General features: G+C 42.7%; 1 protein-coding gene across 1 annotated transcript in view; it reads right to left on the minus strand.

Annotated features, from left to right (window-relative positions):
* Positions 1-3,996: 3,996 nt before the first annotated feature.
* ERGIC2 (ERGIC and golgi 2) overlaps positions 3,997-14,328 on the minus strand; it is a 36,052-nt gene continuing 25,720 nt past the window's right edge. The window contains exons 11-15 of the mRNA XM_079993902.1: positions 12,637-12,735; positions 10,794-10,891; positions 9,798-9,960; positions 7,894-7,973; positions 3,997-4,482 (exon numbers count right to left, since the gene is read on the minus strand). Of these exons, the coding sequence (XP_079850028.1) occupies positions 4,417-4,482; positions 7,894-7,973; positions 9,798-9,960; positions 10,794-10,891; positions 12,637-12,735 (506 nt within the window). The 3' untranslated portion in view covers positions 3,997-4,416. The remainder of the gene's footprint in view (positions 4,483-7,893; positions 7,974-9,797; positions 9,961-10,793; positions 10,892-12,636; positions 12,736-14,328) is intronic.

A 14,328-nucleotide genomic window follows, 5' to 3' on the forward strand; every position in this document is an offset into this window, starting at 1 on the left:
TACCGTAAGTCTGGAATCTTAAGAATCCTGTTCCTGCAGGATTGCTTTCTTGCTGGAAAACAATTCCGTTAGAAAACTCCCCTCCTGCGCAGACAGCATGCAATGCATGAGCTGCTAATGGTATTTCCTACCATTTTGGGTCCTTGATGAATACACAGGCTACTTTCCACATAGAGAAAGCCTTAGGAGTTTAACTGGTTTAAATTATTTTTCTAAACTACGAAAGCAGGAGAACATTTCGCACGCTTGTTCCTTGCAGCCATCAAGAAAACTCTTTAACTATGCTGAAGGTCAGTGGAGTAAGTCACCCTATATAACCTGTATTTGCTCCATAGCACTTCTGTAATTCCGACCATTACCGGTGTTGTTAGAATATTTGGGGGGAGGGGGGAGATTAAGGCTGCATGGTGATGGGCAACTTTCAAATTAAGTCATACTCAGAGGAGAACTACAGGCTGTATCTAACTAACTTGTTCCATCAGTACAGGGATTTACATAAACAAAAATCTGCTTTCTCGGGGTGGGGAGGGAAAACCCCGTAACAGATTAAGGGGGTTGGTTCATGGGGGTGGGGCTCCACTGCACAAGCAGAAATCCTCACGCTGACCAGATTGGTTGGATATTGCCCATTGAAATTGACCACAGTCCAAAGATGTCTACAGTTCTACACTTGCGTATGAGATCACTTTATGACTTGCTCTATGACACCTGCTCCAGACGATGCCTTTCTCCTTTTGACTGCCAATATAGAGCCTAGGACTTGCTGATCAGAAGGTCGGCGGTTCAAATCCCCGTGATGGGCTGAGCTCCCATTGCTCGGTCCCTGCTCCTGCCAACCTAGCAGTTTGAAAACACGTCAAAGTGCAAGTAGATAAATAGGTACCACTCTGGCGGGAAGGTAAACGGCGTTTCCGTGCGCTGCTCTGGTTTGCCAGAAGCGGCTTAGTCATGTTGGCCACATGACCAGGAAGCTGTACGCCGGCTCCCTCGGCCAGTAAAGCAAGATGAGCACCGCAACCCCATAGTCGGTCACGACTGGACCTAATGGTCAGGGGTCCCTTTACCTGTATATAAAATACATTATACTGCTGCCAACACAGCTGGTCTGCTCTCTTCTGCTTATAAGCAGAGTGTCTGTTACATGCATTTATGTAAGAATGGGTTAAGAACCTCTGAACCTGTGTGTGCTACCTGTGTGAGACCAGGTGTAGCTGGTCTCCTAGCTGGCATCAACCCTGGACACTGGCTTTACTGGCTGGGGCCGAAGGAAGCCAAAGTCCAACAGCAACCCCCGGAGGACCACAGGTTCAGCATCCATGAACTCACTATAGGCAACCTTCAGAAAGTCCCAGTTACAGATAGGTAGCCGTGTTGGTCTGCCATAGTCAAAACAAAATAAAAAAATTCCTTCCAGTAGCACCTTAAAGACCAACTAGGTTAGTACTTGGTATGAGCTTTTGTGTGCATGCACACGAAAGCTCATACCAAGTACTAACCTAGTTGGTCTTTAAGGTGCTACTGGAAGGAATTTTTTTATTTCTTCAGAAAGTCGTTCAACATGACGATACCTTATTCCCACGGACAAGAGCAGGTGTAATGACATAGCAATGATGCCAAAAACAGGCTTCTCAATGGCTTCAACGGTGTTGTTCTTCCCATGGATCAGAGTGTTCCTGCCAATCTCTACACCAGGGTTTCCCAAATGTCGGTCTCCAGCTGTTTTTGGACTACAGTTCCCATCATTCCTGACCACTGGTCCTGCTAGCAAGGAATGATGGGAGTTGTATTCCAAAAGCAGCTGGAGACTCAGGTTGGGGAAAGCCCGCTCTACACCATGGCTTCACAAAACAGATAAAAAGAGAAGACAGCCGTAATTCCAAGCAAAGAGGAATCAATTGCAACCAGGAGGCTATTTCAGGTGGTCATTTCTCAGGCAAACGTAGGGCATGTTCCATCCTTTGTTCATAAAATGTCATTCTGAGAATGTGGTTATCATTTTATAATACTTTCGACACACTATTAAATCCTTATCACCTTCATCTTCACGAGGAGCCGGCAGGTCGGTCAGTTTTATTCCCGTTTTACAGATGGGCAAACTTGGGAAGATAGACCAGTTTTAGCGAAGTTATGGTTGGGGGTAGCGACAACCCAACTTTCCCAGCTCAAAGACCATCTTAGCCACATTGTTAAGCAACATCTACTTCAATAAACACTAGACACTTTTCCATCACTCAGGACTTCTTCACGTTTTTTCACCTCGGCATCAAACCCATTGAAAATGGTGTCTGCAAGGCAGCATTCTACCCAGCAGCTGTCTGAATGCAATTTCCCATGTGGTTTGAAAATTGGGATGAGAAACACACACATACCCCACGTACCCCAGTCTTTGGCTATCTGCTTGGAGTTCCCGAGAGTAGTACTGTCGTGGAAAAAGGCTTTCAATAGTTACCATCATATTCAGTGCTATCTGATTTTCCTTATCCTTGAGCATCTAACTCAATTTTAAGGTCTCAAATATAGAAAAAATATTCATAAATACACACATATCTAAATAAAAAAACATGTGTCTGAATTAGTACAGGAGAGCAATCCTGAAGCCATTTTGACTCTCCCAATGACCTCAAATATTCCTCTGCAGCAAGGGAGGCAAATGGAAAAAGGCTTCCCATTGTCTTTTTGCTTACAAATCCTGTCTTTGTGTATGAATAGGGTGAGCCTGGGACCTGGATTCAGGAACTAAAGTATTAACCATCACAAAAGAATGGCCAGGCTGCCAGGTAATGCAACCAGAGACCATTATCAGGTATCCTGGAAGACAGGATTTCTGCTGCAGACACCCATGGTTTATGTATGATGATTTTGGGGTGGTCTTTGGCTAATGTCAAAAGTCTTTAAAGGTTCCAGCACACTTTAGTTCAGGGTCTCTCCCCTCCTTGGAAGGTGGGGAGGGAACTCTGTTTCAAGAGAAAAATTAATATCTGCCTTGCTCTCCACTGGATCCTGCCTCCATCCATTCTTCTCTGACCAGTCATGGACTAAGGGGAAACGAGTCCCATTGGAGAGTTCAGCAGCAAAAGCCAAACCCCAATTTTTACATCAAAACTCTGACTGGTCTTTCCACTTTGGCCTGTCCATCTAATATGGAAGATAAGCCCTTTGGTCTCATTGATATTCAAGTAGCACCAAGCATTGCACATTAAATTTATATCCTAATTTCTGCAATGCAAGGGATGCTTTTGAGAGCGTTCCACCTTTCCTTTCTTCATCAAGTTCTTCAAATTAGTCTTTGGGAAATAGATATTAGCCAGCTGAAGTTTGCTAGATATGTTCTGGGGCGCTGAATGAGAACTAATCATATCCATCTCTTAAGTTCAATGCAGGTATATGCACTGATCTCAGGTCACAGGATCACAACCTAGCAACATTTATGCTGGGAATAAACCCCATTGAATTTACTGGGACTGCAACTGTCAAGCATTCAGTATGCCTAAATGCATCTGTTTTTCCGAGCAGGCTCCATTCTGATCTTTTCTGTAATTACGTTGAACACTTATAAACGTCTGTACATTCAGGAGAACTTGCATCTAGCGTGCAGGCATGTGAAATGCTTTAAACATGCCCCCAATCTCCAGAAATTTCCCAGATTCGAATAACCCACATCAGCTCCTTTTGCATTCGCCCCTCCACGGGCCCCAGCAAAATGAAGCCCCCGTTCTTCGAGACAACCTATGAAATTATGACGAGGCAGCATGATTTTCTGTCTTATATATTTTCCCTCTAGAAGCGAGGGGGTTGTTTTCCCAACACCGTTTGTTTCAAGTGAGAGCCGCCCCATTTAAAAAACTGCACCCACTCTCGGTAGTGTGTTTCAATTTGCTTCCTTTCATGTGTTTGATTTCCATATTCCAAATATAGCACTTAAAATACATCTTATGTTACCTGCTGCTGCTGCTGCTGTTTTCTTTTTTTTAAAAACAACCCATAATGAAACTTCAATTCTGAAGCAAGTTCTGTTAATTATCCTGCTACACTGTATATTGAAAAATACACATTTCACACGTCTGCGCATAGTTTTGGTCAGAAATAGGCAAAACCTGGAATCTAGAGTGCTGTACGTTGATATTTCAAGGCCCAAATTCTGTTTATGTGGAAGAGTCGAGTCCTGCTGTGAACTACAGACACATCCACAGTCTTGCTCATTCCGGAAGATTCCATGGCCTCTTTCTGAATTCTTAAGAGGATAGACAAGTCACACAGATATGGTTGGTTGGTTGCTTTTTCCTTTTTTTCCCTTTTCAAAGGCTTGATTATTTCTGCTGCCCATTAGCGCTGTCTTAACATATTGCACAATGTTTAGTTATAAAAATGTCTTCTGCGTCAGGCAGAAAGAAAGGGAGAGAGTTTCTGAAGGAGGTGCTACTGCATAGCGTCTTCTGTCACCAGAGGTACGTGGTTGTTTAGGTGGCCATCTTGGACTGGGACCTACAAAGGAGAAAGCGAAGAAGAAAAAAATGTCACTTTATTCATTCTATCTGTTTTTCATTTACTGCTGCCCGCTTCCTCACATCCGCCTAATATTTTCCCCCAAATAAACCCCATAAAGGCAGTGGAGAACTCGGGTTGGGCACACTGGTGCGAACATCTGCTTGGCCCAGTGTTGCATCAATCCCTCACTCTCAGCAGCAGGCAGTGAACTGAGGCGTGGGGGATTTTCTGTATTTATGTCACAGGATTTATAGACCACCCGGTTGTAATAAAACTGTGGGGTGTGAAACACAAGAGCAGTCAAGTACAACATTCCTAGAGTGAATATGTTTACACATGGGGAGGCATGTTTGTCCAGCCAGAAGGTAAATTTCCTGTTTCCTTCTGGGCTGGGACAGACTTCCTCTGCATGTGACTAGAGGTGGGCGTGGTCTCACCTGTGCAGGTAATGACAAAAGCACAGGGCAGGGCAGCCATCTCTCTGTGACTACTTTCTTCTTCTTTTTTAATACATATTTATTAAAGTTTTTTGAATACAAATGCATAAATAATAAACAACATTACTTATATTATAACATAATTTCATCACTTCTTTGGACTCCCCCACGTCTCCCGCTCCCACTTACATCGTTACAAAAAAAAAAAAAAAATTTCCAAGCAAATTACCCACTTGTTTACAATCTTATCTCCGCTCATTTAAATAAAATCTAACAATTCTCCAAAAAATTTGTATTTTCCTTAATCTCACTTATCGTCAAAATCAGATCTAATTCAGTGGTGGGCAGTTATTTATGATCTAGCATCCTTCTTTCTCTGTGACTACTTTCATCGAAGAAGCAATATCTGCTTAGCCAAAGATGCTCTCTTGGCTTCAAGCCAAGAGAGGACAAAGGGACTGTCTCTTTATGGGATAGTTTCCAGGTACTGGTATGTTACTTTTCTAAGCTAAGTCTGCCTTCTGGGATCTGATTGTGAACAGAATGTGAGTAAACTCTTTTTATACTTTTATAGAAGACTGTGTTGTGTCTCATCCTTTATGAGAGAATAAGGGGAAAATACCAGAACAATTATTATAGAGGCTTTAGCGAGCCTGAGCAAACACATCCGCTGTGAGTTTAAAAAGGGGGATGTTACTCTGCTACATTTTGAACTTGTTTACACAAGTTGGCTATAATCAAACAGTATATCCTCTCCTGCATCCCTAAACATTCCCACAAAAACTTCAACACACTTCAAAAAAGAATTGTAAAAATAAATTTAAAAAATTCGGGGGGGGGGGGAGTTCTCTGAAGCTTTTCTTTCGTGAATTCTAGGTGCCAAAATTCCAACAGATCAGAAAAGACTATTTATGTACACAGCCACTGCCGCTCAGATGTTATTGACCCAGAGATGGAAAGAAGACGGAGTCCTGACCAGAGAAAGAATGGTAGATAAAAGTTGATGGACTATGCCGAAATGGCAAAAATGACCGGAAGAATCAGAAATCAGGAAGATCAAAATTTTAATCAGGAATGGGGGAAATATATAATTTACCTTAAAAACCACTGTAAACAATTAAAATTATTAGTAGGATTGGAATAACACTTGCAGCTTTATGTTGAATTTGGGGTATAATGGAGTTTTAATAGATTTGGATTAATAGACAAGATGCAGGAGGAAAAGGTTAATATAAGGACCCTCAAAGGGGAGGAGGGAAGCTGAGGAGATTCTTTGGAATTCCCTTTCTATGTTGGTTGTTTGATAATTGTTTGTAATTTTTTTAAATCTGAAAAATAATTTATTTATTTTTTTGAGAAGTTCTCTGAATAGCCAAGTTTCCGGAGTAAACTTCATATTTTGATGCCAGGATTGTTCTCTCAGTGGACTAAAATTCAACTGTGCCCCAAGTTTTTAGCCAATAATTAAATATTTGCTGGAAAATCTTTATGGACCAGACAAAAGACTCCCTTTCCAGCTGCAAATACCAGATCTTTGTAAATCTGGAGGTCCTCATTCCAGCTCTTGGAATTCTGTTCCGGATGCAATCTAGCTCATCTGAGATTCTGAAACCCTATTTCAGATCCAAAGAACATTTTGTCCAATTTTTCATTTCATTGGGCTCAGCATAGGGATAATCTGCCTTCCCTAGAGCCCATGGGTCATAAAGTACCCATGAACCAACAATATATGTGAGTGCCCCCCCCCAAGTTGGTACCAATGATTGTTCCAAAGAAAGAGTGTTGGGTAGCAGATCGGGAAACATCAAAACCAGATTGTGCGAGTTTCACAACTCGAAGAGCAAGTGTATCCCTGGATCTTCCTTTCTGGTAGAGAGGAGTTATTATTCTCTCTATTGGTTCCTTTTGCCAGATCTAGAGGATGTTGCTGTTGTTGTTGTTTAGTCGTTTAGTTGTGTCCGACTCTTTGTGACCCCATGGACCAGAGCACACCAGGCACTCCTGTCTTCCACTGCCTCCCGCAGTTTGGTCAAACTCATGCTGGTAGCTTCGAGAACACTGTCCAACCATCTGGTCCTCTGTCGTCCCCTTCTCCTTGTGCCCTCCATCTTTCCCAACATCAGGGTCTTTTCCAGGGAGTCTTCTTTTCTCATGAGGTGGCCAAAGTACTGGAGCCTCAGCTTCAGGATCTGTCCTTCCAGTGAGCACTCAGGGCTGATTTCCTTCAGAATGGAGAGGTTTGATCTTCTTGCAGTCCATGGGACTCTCAAGAGTCTCCTCCAGCACCATAATTCAAAAGCATCATAGCGGCAATTAAAATTCCCTGTTTAGGGAAGTTTTTAATGTTTAATGCTGCATTGTGTTTTTAATATTTGATTGGGAGCCGCCCAGAGTGGCTGGCGAAACCCAGCCAGATGGACAGGGTATAAAAATTATTATTATTATTATTGACCAAGGGGGGAGTATGATGAGAAGAACTGAACAGAATACAGCTTCATGGGAGATTTTTGGAGATCAGCCTCTTTTGACAGAGCTGGCTGGGCAATACTTCAAATAATGAGGGGTGTTATTGCTCTGCAGAATTGCCAATCTCCATCCCAGGGCTACTATTATTGCCTGCTCTAAAATCTTCCTTTAGAAGTAATCTCTGTTTTTCTTACTCCTTGGTCTAGGCTAGCATTCCCAGTGGCTTTATAAAATGAAATATTGGAAGCGGAAGTACACTCAATAAGCATACACAAACAGCTGAATAATCTGGCTTCCTTGAGGCACTTTGTAGCCTGTCTGAGTTGAAAGTAGTTTATAATGGTCTGGATCACGTCCCCATTGACTTTTAATTCCACTGGGCTACCAGTAATGGCAAGTCTGTGTTCTATTATTCTCAGTCACCATCTATTACTATTATTTTTAATTCTTTTGCATGCAAAACACATATTTAAGCACTGAGAGCCGTTCCTCAGAATACACTTACAGATGTAGATTTATGAGAGCCCAGTCTGAAACGACAGCAGATGATTTCCACTATGAATCCCCCAATGCCGTGTAAAATTCCTGCAAAAGGGAGAACAATTTGGACGTGTGGAAATGCTGCTCTTTCATTATTCACGTAGCTTTGCAATCAGTCATAAAATGAGAACCATTTTGTACGTTCAACTACCGGCTACACACACAACAGGGAATGGAAACCCATCCTGACAGGCACGCCTCGTGTTAAGGTACCATTTGGCAAACATAATAACAACAATAATACTTTTATTGTCAATGTACAACCTGTGTACAATGAAATTAACCGAGCTTCCCTCCCGCCCCACAAACACTCAATCTCATTGCACTCTGTGTGCTTGTCGCACAGCACACCAACCCCAAAAGTCAGTTGCACTATATTATTTTCCGTTCAGCAGCCTAACAGCCCACGGATAGAAACTGTTTTTTAGCCTGTTTGTACGACTGATTATGCTTCTATATCTCCTGCCCGAGGGCAGAAGATTAAAGAGGTGCTGGCCGGGGTGTGAATCGTCCCTGATAATTTTTCTCGCTCTCCTAAGGCAATGATCCCTTGCCATGTCATCTAGCGGGCTCAGGGGACAGTCCAGGATATCATGTGCTGTGTTCACCACCCTCTGTAAAGACTTTCTGTCCGTGGCTGTTGAGCCAACGTACCACACTGTGATACAATATGAGAGGACACTTTCTATTGTGGACCGGTAGAAGGAGGTCATCAATTGTTGTTTAACATTGTTCTTTCGCAAGACCCTAAGAAAATGGAGTCTCTGTTGGGCCTTCCTAACCACCTGAGTGATACTGTTTTTCCAAGTGAGGTCTTCACTAAGGTAAACTCCCCGGAATTTAAAGGAAGAGGCTCTCACCACATTCACACTCTATGACCTGTGACCCTTCAGATGTTGCTAAACTACAACTCCCATCATCCTGGGCCACTGGATAAACCTAAGCTGATTTAGGTTTAGGCTGATGGAGTTGGGAATCTGACGATATCTGGAGGGCCGCAGCTGAATTTCAGGTACACATTTAAAACATGTACACCTGAAAATGCAGCATGTGAGAGTTCTGAAATTCTCCCGTGGTTGAGTGTGTGGATGTTCTCCCATGTGATGATGATGATGATGATGATGATGATTTGTACCCCGCCCATCTGGCTGGGTTTCCCCAGCCAATCTGGGCGGCTTCCAACAGAAAATTAAAATACAATAAAGCGGTACCTAGGGTTAAGTACTTAATTTGTTCCGGAGGTCCATTCTTAACCTGAAATTGTTCTTAACCTGAAGCACCATTTTAGCTAATGGGGCCTGCCCTGTTGCTGCCACGCCACCGGGCCCGATTTCTGTTCTTATCCTGAAGCAAAGTTCTTAACCTGAAGCACTATTTCTGGGTTAGCGGAGTGTGTAACCTGAAACATATGTAACCCGAGGTACCACTGTAGCCTATTAAACATTAAAAGCTTCCCTAAACAGGGCTGCCTTCAGATGTCTTCTAAAAGTCTGGTAGTTGGTTTTCTCTTTGACATCTGGTGGGAGGACGTTCCACAGGGCAGGTGCCACCACCGAGAAGGCCCTCTGCCTGGTTCCCTGTAACCTCACTTCTCGCAGTGAGGGAACCGCCAGAAGGCCCTCGGCGCTGGACCTCAGTGTCCGGGCAGAACGATGGGGGTGGAAACGCTCCAATACCACTGATTTAAAAGCAGTGACACTGTCGTCAGCAGGGTGAGAGTTAGGGAACAAATTACAAAAAGGGGGGAAGAGAGGGAGAACCTACTCTTGTTTATGCCGTGGAGGGAGGGAAACAGTTTGAATAGCAAAAGGAGGAAACGGGACCTTGATAGACTTCATGAAACCCTTGCAACATAATCTGAGCTCGTACCTGTCGTCGAAAAGATTCCTCCAATGATGCCACAAAGCCTCACTAAAAACTGCCAAAAGGGCATGTGTTCTTCTGTCACCGTCACCATAAGGGAACTGATGTCGTATTTCATGAAAATCCCGGACACTCCATGACTGCCTGCCGCGTGGTTTATCACTCTTTCCTAGCAACAGGGGGGAAAGCCGGACACGATTTAGGAACTTTAGATCGTGCGCAAGCAAAGACGGTGTATCTCGCTTGTACAAGACAGGAAAACAGAGCTTGTGAGCATCTTCTTGGCAACAGTGAGGTGGCACTGAAATGAAATGTTATTTAGTGAGGGTGGCAAAACTCCAACCTTGTTGGCACCAATCAGGCAAGCAATCGCTCATTTTATTTGCACACCTCCTTTCCAAAGTTAAAACTGTGCTCAAGGCAGCTTACAACACACACAAAAATTACATAATTTAAGCGTAACAAATGCAGCATTTGTCAATGATAATTTGTTTGCTGTTTTAATAAATAAAACAGAGAAAAACATACAACAAAATTGAACAATTTCTACATTGAACGTAAGATCTAGAATAAAGATACAAAAAAATTAGTATCAGTAAATAACACCCCAGCCCAAAAGTCTGTTCAGCAGCCTCAGCTTTTGTAGTTGGAGTCAGTCCAGGCCCCACCCTCCCAGGCCAGGAGGAAAAGGCCTGCAAAGCAGGGAGCAGGTCTTCCAGGACTAACAGCCAAGATGGTCTCTTGCCTCAGTTTTGCTCAGAGAAGACTCACCAAAATTAACAAACATGACTGAGTTGGCTCCATTAATTTCAGTGGGTATTGACTACCACCTTTCAATAGCATTTAAAGCTTTAGGGAGAGCTTGAATTTGTGAATTTTTGGAAAAAGAAAATCAGGTCACAATATAACGAGAGAGAGATTTTATTGATACATATTTTTTGAGCAAGATTTGTATACAACTTACACCGGCATTCCCCAAGTTATCGTCCCACACAGACTTACCCTTTCTGTTACTGAAAACTGATGGGTTTCCGCTGCGATTTTATACGTATGAAGTTTCGTTGGCACAACAGTGATAAAGTACTGGAACATCTGGTTGTCTAAAAGGCAAAAAAATGGTACCTATTGAAACAAGACTCCCTATTTGGGAAAGAAACAGTCGGCACAGACTTGCAGGCACCAATGTGATTCGAGGTGGGTCGCAGCGTTTTAAAAACAAGCAAAAAAAAAAAAGGCAACCAGCTTGAACCATAGCCCAATACTGTGGTTTGCAACATACAGGGACGGCCCCTCTCAGCTCTGTATTCTCAGAAGATCTTCAGAATCATAGAGTTGGAAGGAAGCAGCCCTGCTAGATTAGACCGAAAGCCAATGTAGCCTGGATGCCTCTGGGTGCCATTCTGGAAATCTCAAGTTGGGTGGTGCCTGTGGGCTGGTTGGCCACTGTGAGAACAGGATTCTGGGAAATCATGGACCTTTGGCTGGATCCAGGAGAGCTCTTCTTGCGTAGCATCTTATTCTCACAATGGTAAACCAGAGGCCTATTGGAAGCCCTACTGAGTCCACCTTAACCCGTGGTTCCCAATGTGGGGCACACGCCCCAAAGGGGAGCAATTTAATTTTTAAGGGGGGCAATTCGAGAACGTTTAGACCAGCCTTTCTCAACCTGTGGGTCCCCAGATGTTGTTGAACTACAACTCTCATCACCCCTACCTAGCAAGGTCAGAGCTCAGGGATGATGGGAGTTGTAGTCCAACAACATCTGGGGACCCACAGGTTGAGAACCGCTGGTTTAGACCAAGTTAATAGCCTTTTAGGCTTCCTCCACGTGAATAGGCATTCACTTTTTGAATAATAAGAATTATATGCCATGGGGAGGGGGCATCAGGATTTGCAGATCAGAAGGTTGGTGGTTCGAATCCCCGCAACGGGGTGAGCTCCCGTTGTTCAGTCCCTGCTCCTGCCAACCTAGCAGTTCGAAAGCACGTCAAAGTGCAAGTAAATAAATAGGTAACGCTCCAGCGGGAAGGTAAACAACGTTTCCGTGCGCTGCTCTGGTTCGCCAGAAGTGGCTTAGTCATGCTGGCCACATGACCCGGAAGCTGTACGCTGGCTCCCTCGGCCAATAAAGCGAGATGAGCCTAAACCCCAGAGTCGTCTGCGACTGGACCTAATGGTCAGGGGTCCCTTTACCTTTTGTTTAGGTGGGACATGGCCAAAAAAAGGTTAGGAACCACTGGCCTAAACCCATCGTGATTAAAAGTATTGGGTTATTTGCTAAATAAATTTATATGTGTGGTTTTTTTGTATCTCTTTCACACATGCACACACAAAATATACTTCTGAATCAGTAAAAGGCTCAACCAGAATGTAAATACACTTTAGTCTTTATAATATTTGAATTTTATGGCTGCCCAGAGCCTCTTCTTTGAATGGGATAAAAAAACAACAACCTCATAAATAATACCAACAACTATTAGGATTATTTTGAGCTGGGGTTTGATGGTGGGGTGGGGTTTCATATCAAAAGTGCACTGTTAAAAGTTTAAGTGAAGATGCATTTTTAACGACTGAAAGAAAGGCAAGAAAATCAAGCATGCAGTAGGAAATAAAAACTGTCAAGTAAGGCTGAACGGAATGTTTTATTTTTACTTTTTAAAACTGCCTTTCGATATTGCTTCAACTCAGGGCAGTTTACAGCCGATACAATTGAGAAAAATACCCGCCCCCCCCAAAAAAAAATCACATTCTACTAAGAATTCAGGGAACATAAATAATGTAAGAAGACATTGCTAAAAATCGAACAACATGAAAGATACTTTTCCGTGAGGTGAGTGACACTTACGATCTGATGCAATCTTTTCAGTGCCATCTAAAGGATTGATAACCCCCGTGATGAGCTCCCCAAAAGACAAGTGATCTATCCTGTGGGAGAAGTTGTACGCTGAAAAACAGAACAGAACAAAAGCCGCAGAGTTAGCAGCGCTGCTTAGCTTCCCCCAATAGCAGCCGTTCTGTTTCAAGTTATGCAGTCCCTGAGAATTTCACTCTAAGCTAAACAACTTCTAACAGCTAACTTCAAGCAAGTAAGGCTTCTAACTTCCTTTTAAAAGCGTATTTTAAAAAGGTTTCTTTAAACCCCCCACAGCCCCGCACAAAGCGATGACCCAAAGTCAAAACACAGAGCTCATATATACATATATATGTATGTTTATGTATGGTATAACAGCAGCTAGAACCCTTATAGAAAGGAACTGGAAGAATGAAACACGCCCAGAGATTACAGATTGGCAGATACTCATGTTAGAATATCTACAATTAGCAAAACTGTCGCGATCAGTTAGAGGAATATCGAAACAAAAAACAACAAGAGAATGGATGTTATTTAAGAATTATGTAAAACTCTATTGTACAAATAACTTCATGTCAGCAGAAATTGAGTGATATTTGTAAAGAAAAAGATCAAAGGAATGTATACAAAGCAAAAAGGAATGATATTATACAACGTAAACCTGTGTAAAAAAGAATGTTATCTCAAACATTATAATGAGAAGGATGGGAAGAATTATGCTAATGAGTATTTTACTATGTAAATAACGTTGTCTCTCTTTTTTAAAATTCGATTTCTTTGTTTCTTATCTTTGTTACTTCTTTATTATTTTCTTTATAATTTTTTATTACTTGTTAAGAGATAGTACATAATGTTTGTATAGACATGCAAATCTTTTAATCAATAAAGAATTGATCGTTCATAAAAGAAACAAACACAGAGCTCAAGTGTGTGCAGTCTTCCAGAATGCAAAAAATGGATGCAAATATTTACACTAACATCAAACTGCTTATAAGGAAAGAGAGGATTTGGCACAGACTTACCGTGAGCAGGATGGTCAAATAAAGAACGACTAAACAAAACGGCAGTCATTGTGTTTCAGAATATTAGATGGCTCAGTTCAGTCTGAAACTGTGGATGAGAGCCAACACACTGAAGCTCAGTCCAGATAGGACTGAGGCGCTGTTAGGGGGTGGTTCCCTAGACCGGATGGGTCAGAGATCGCCGGCTCTTGATGGGGTTACACTTCCTCTGAAGGAGAAGGTTCATAGCTTGGGGGTTCTCCTGGATCCCTTGCTGTCGCTCGAGGCTCAGGTGGCCTCAGTGGCCCAGAGTGCCTTCCATCAGCTTCAGCTGGTGGCCCAGCTACGCCCCTATCTGGACAGGGATAGACTAACTACGGTTGCCTATGTTCTGGGAACCTCAAGGTTAGATTACTGCAATGCGTTGTACGTGGCTTTTTTGTTTTGTGGCTTTTTTGTTTTGTGGCTTTTTTGTTTTGTTTCTGTGACTGTGTGGAACCCAGTTCAGCTACTGATTGATTGTGTGACTGCAGTACATTGTTTATTGCTTTCATTCTATGGATCAACGGTCTCATTAGATAGTAAAATTCATGTTAAATTGCTGTTTTAGGGGTTGTTTTCAAAAGTCTGGAACGGATTAATCCATTTTGCATTACTTCCTATGGGAAAGCATGCCTTGGTTTTG

Source organism: Podarcis cretensis (assembly GCF_951804945.1).
Source record: "Podarcis cretensis genome assembly, chromosome: 10".
Classification (NCBI taxonomy): Eukaryota; Metazoa; Chordata; class Lepidosauria; order Squamata; family Lacertidae; genus Podarcis; species Podarcis cretensis.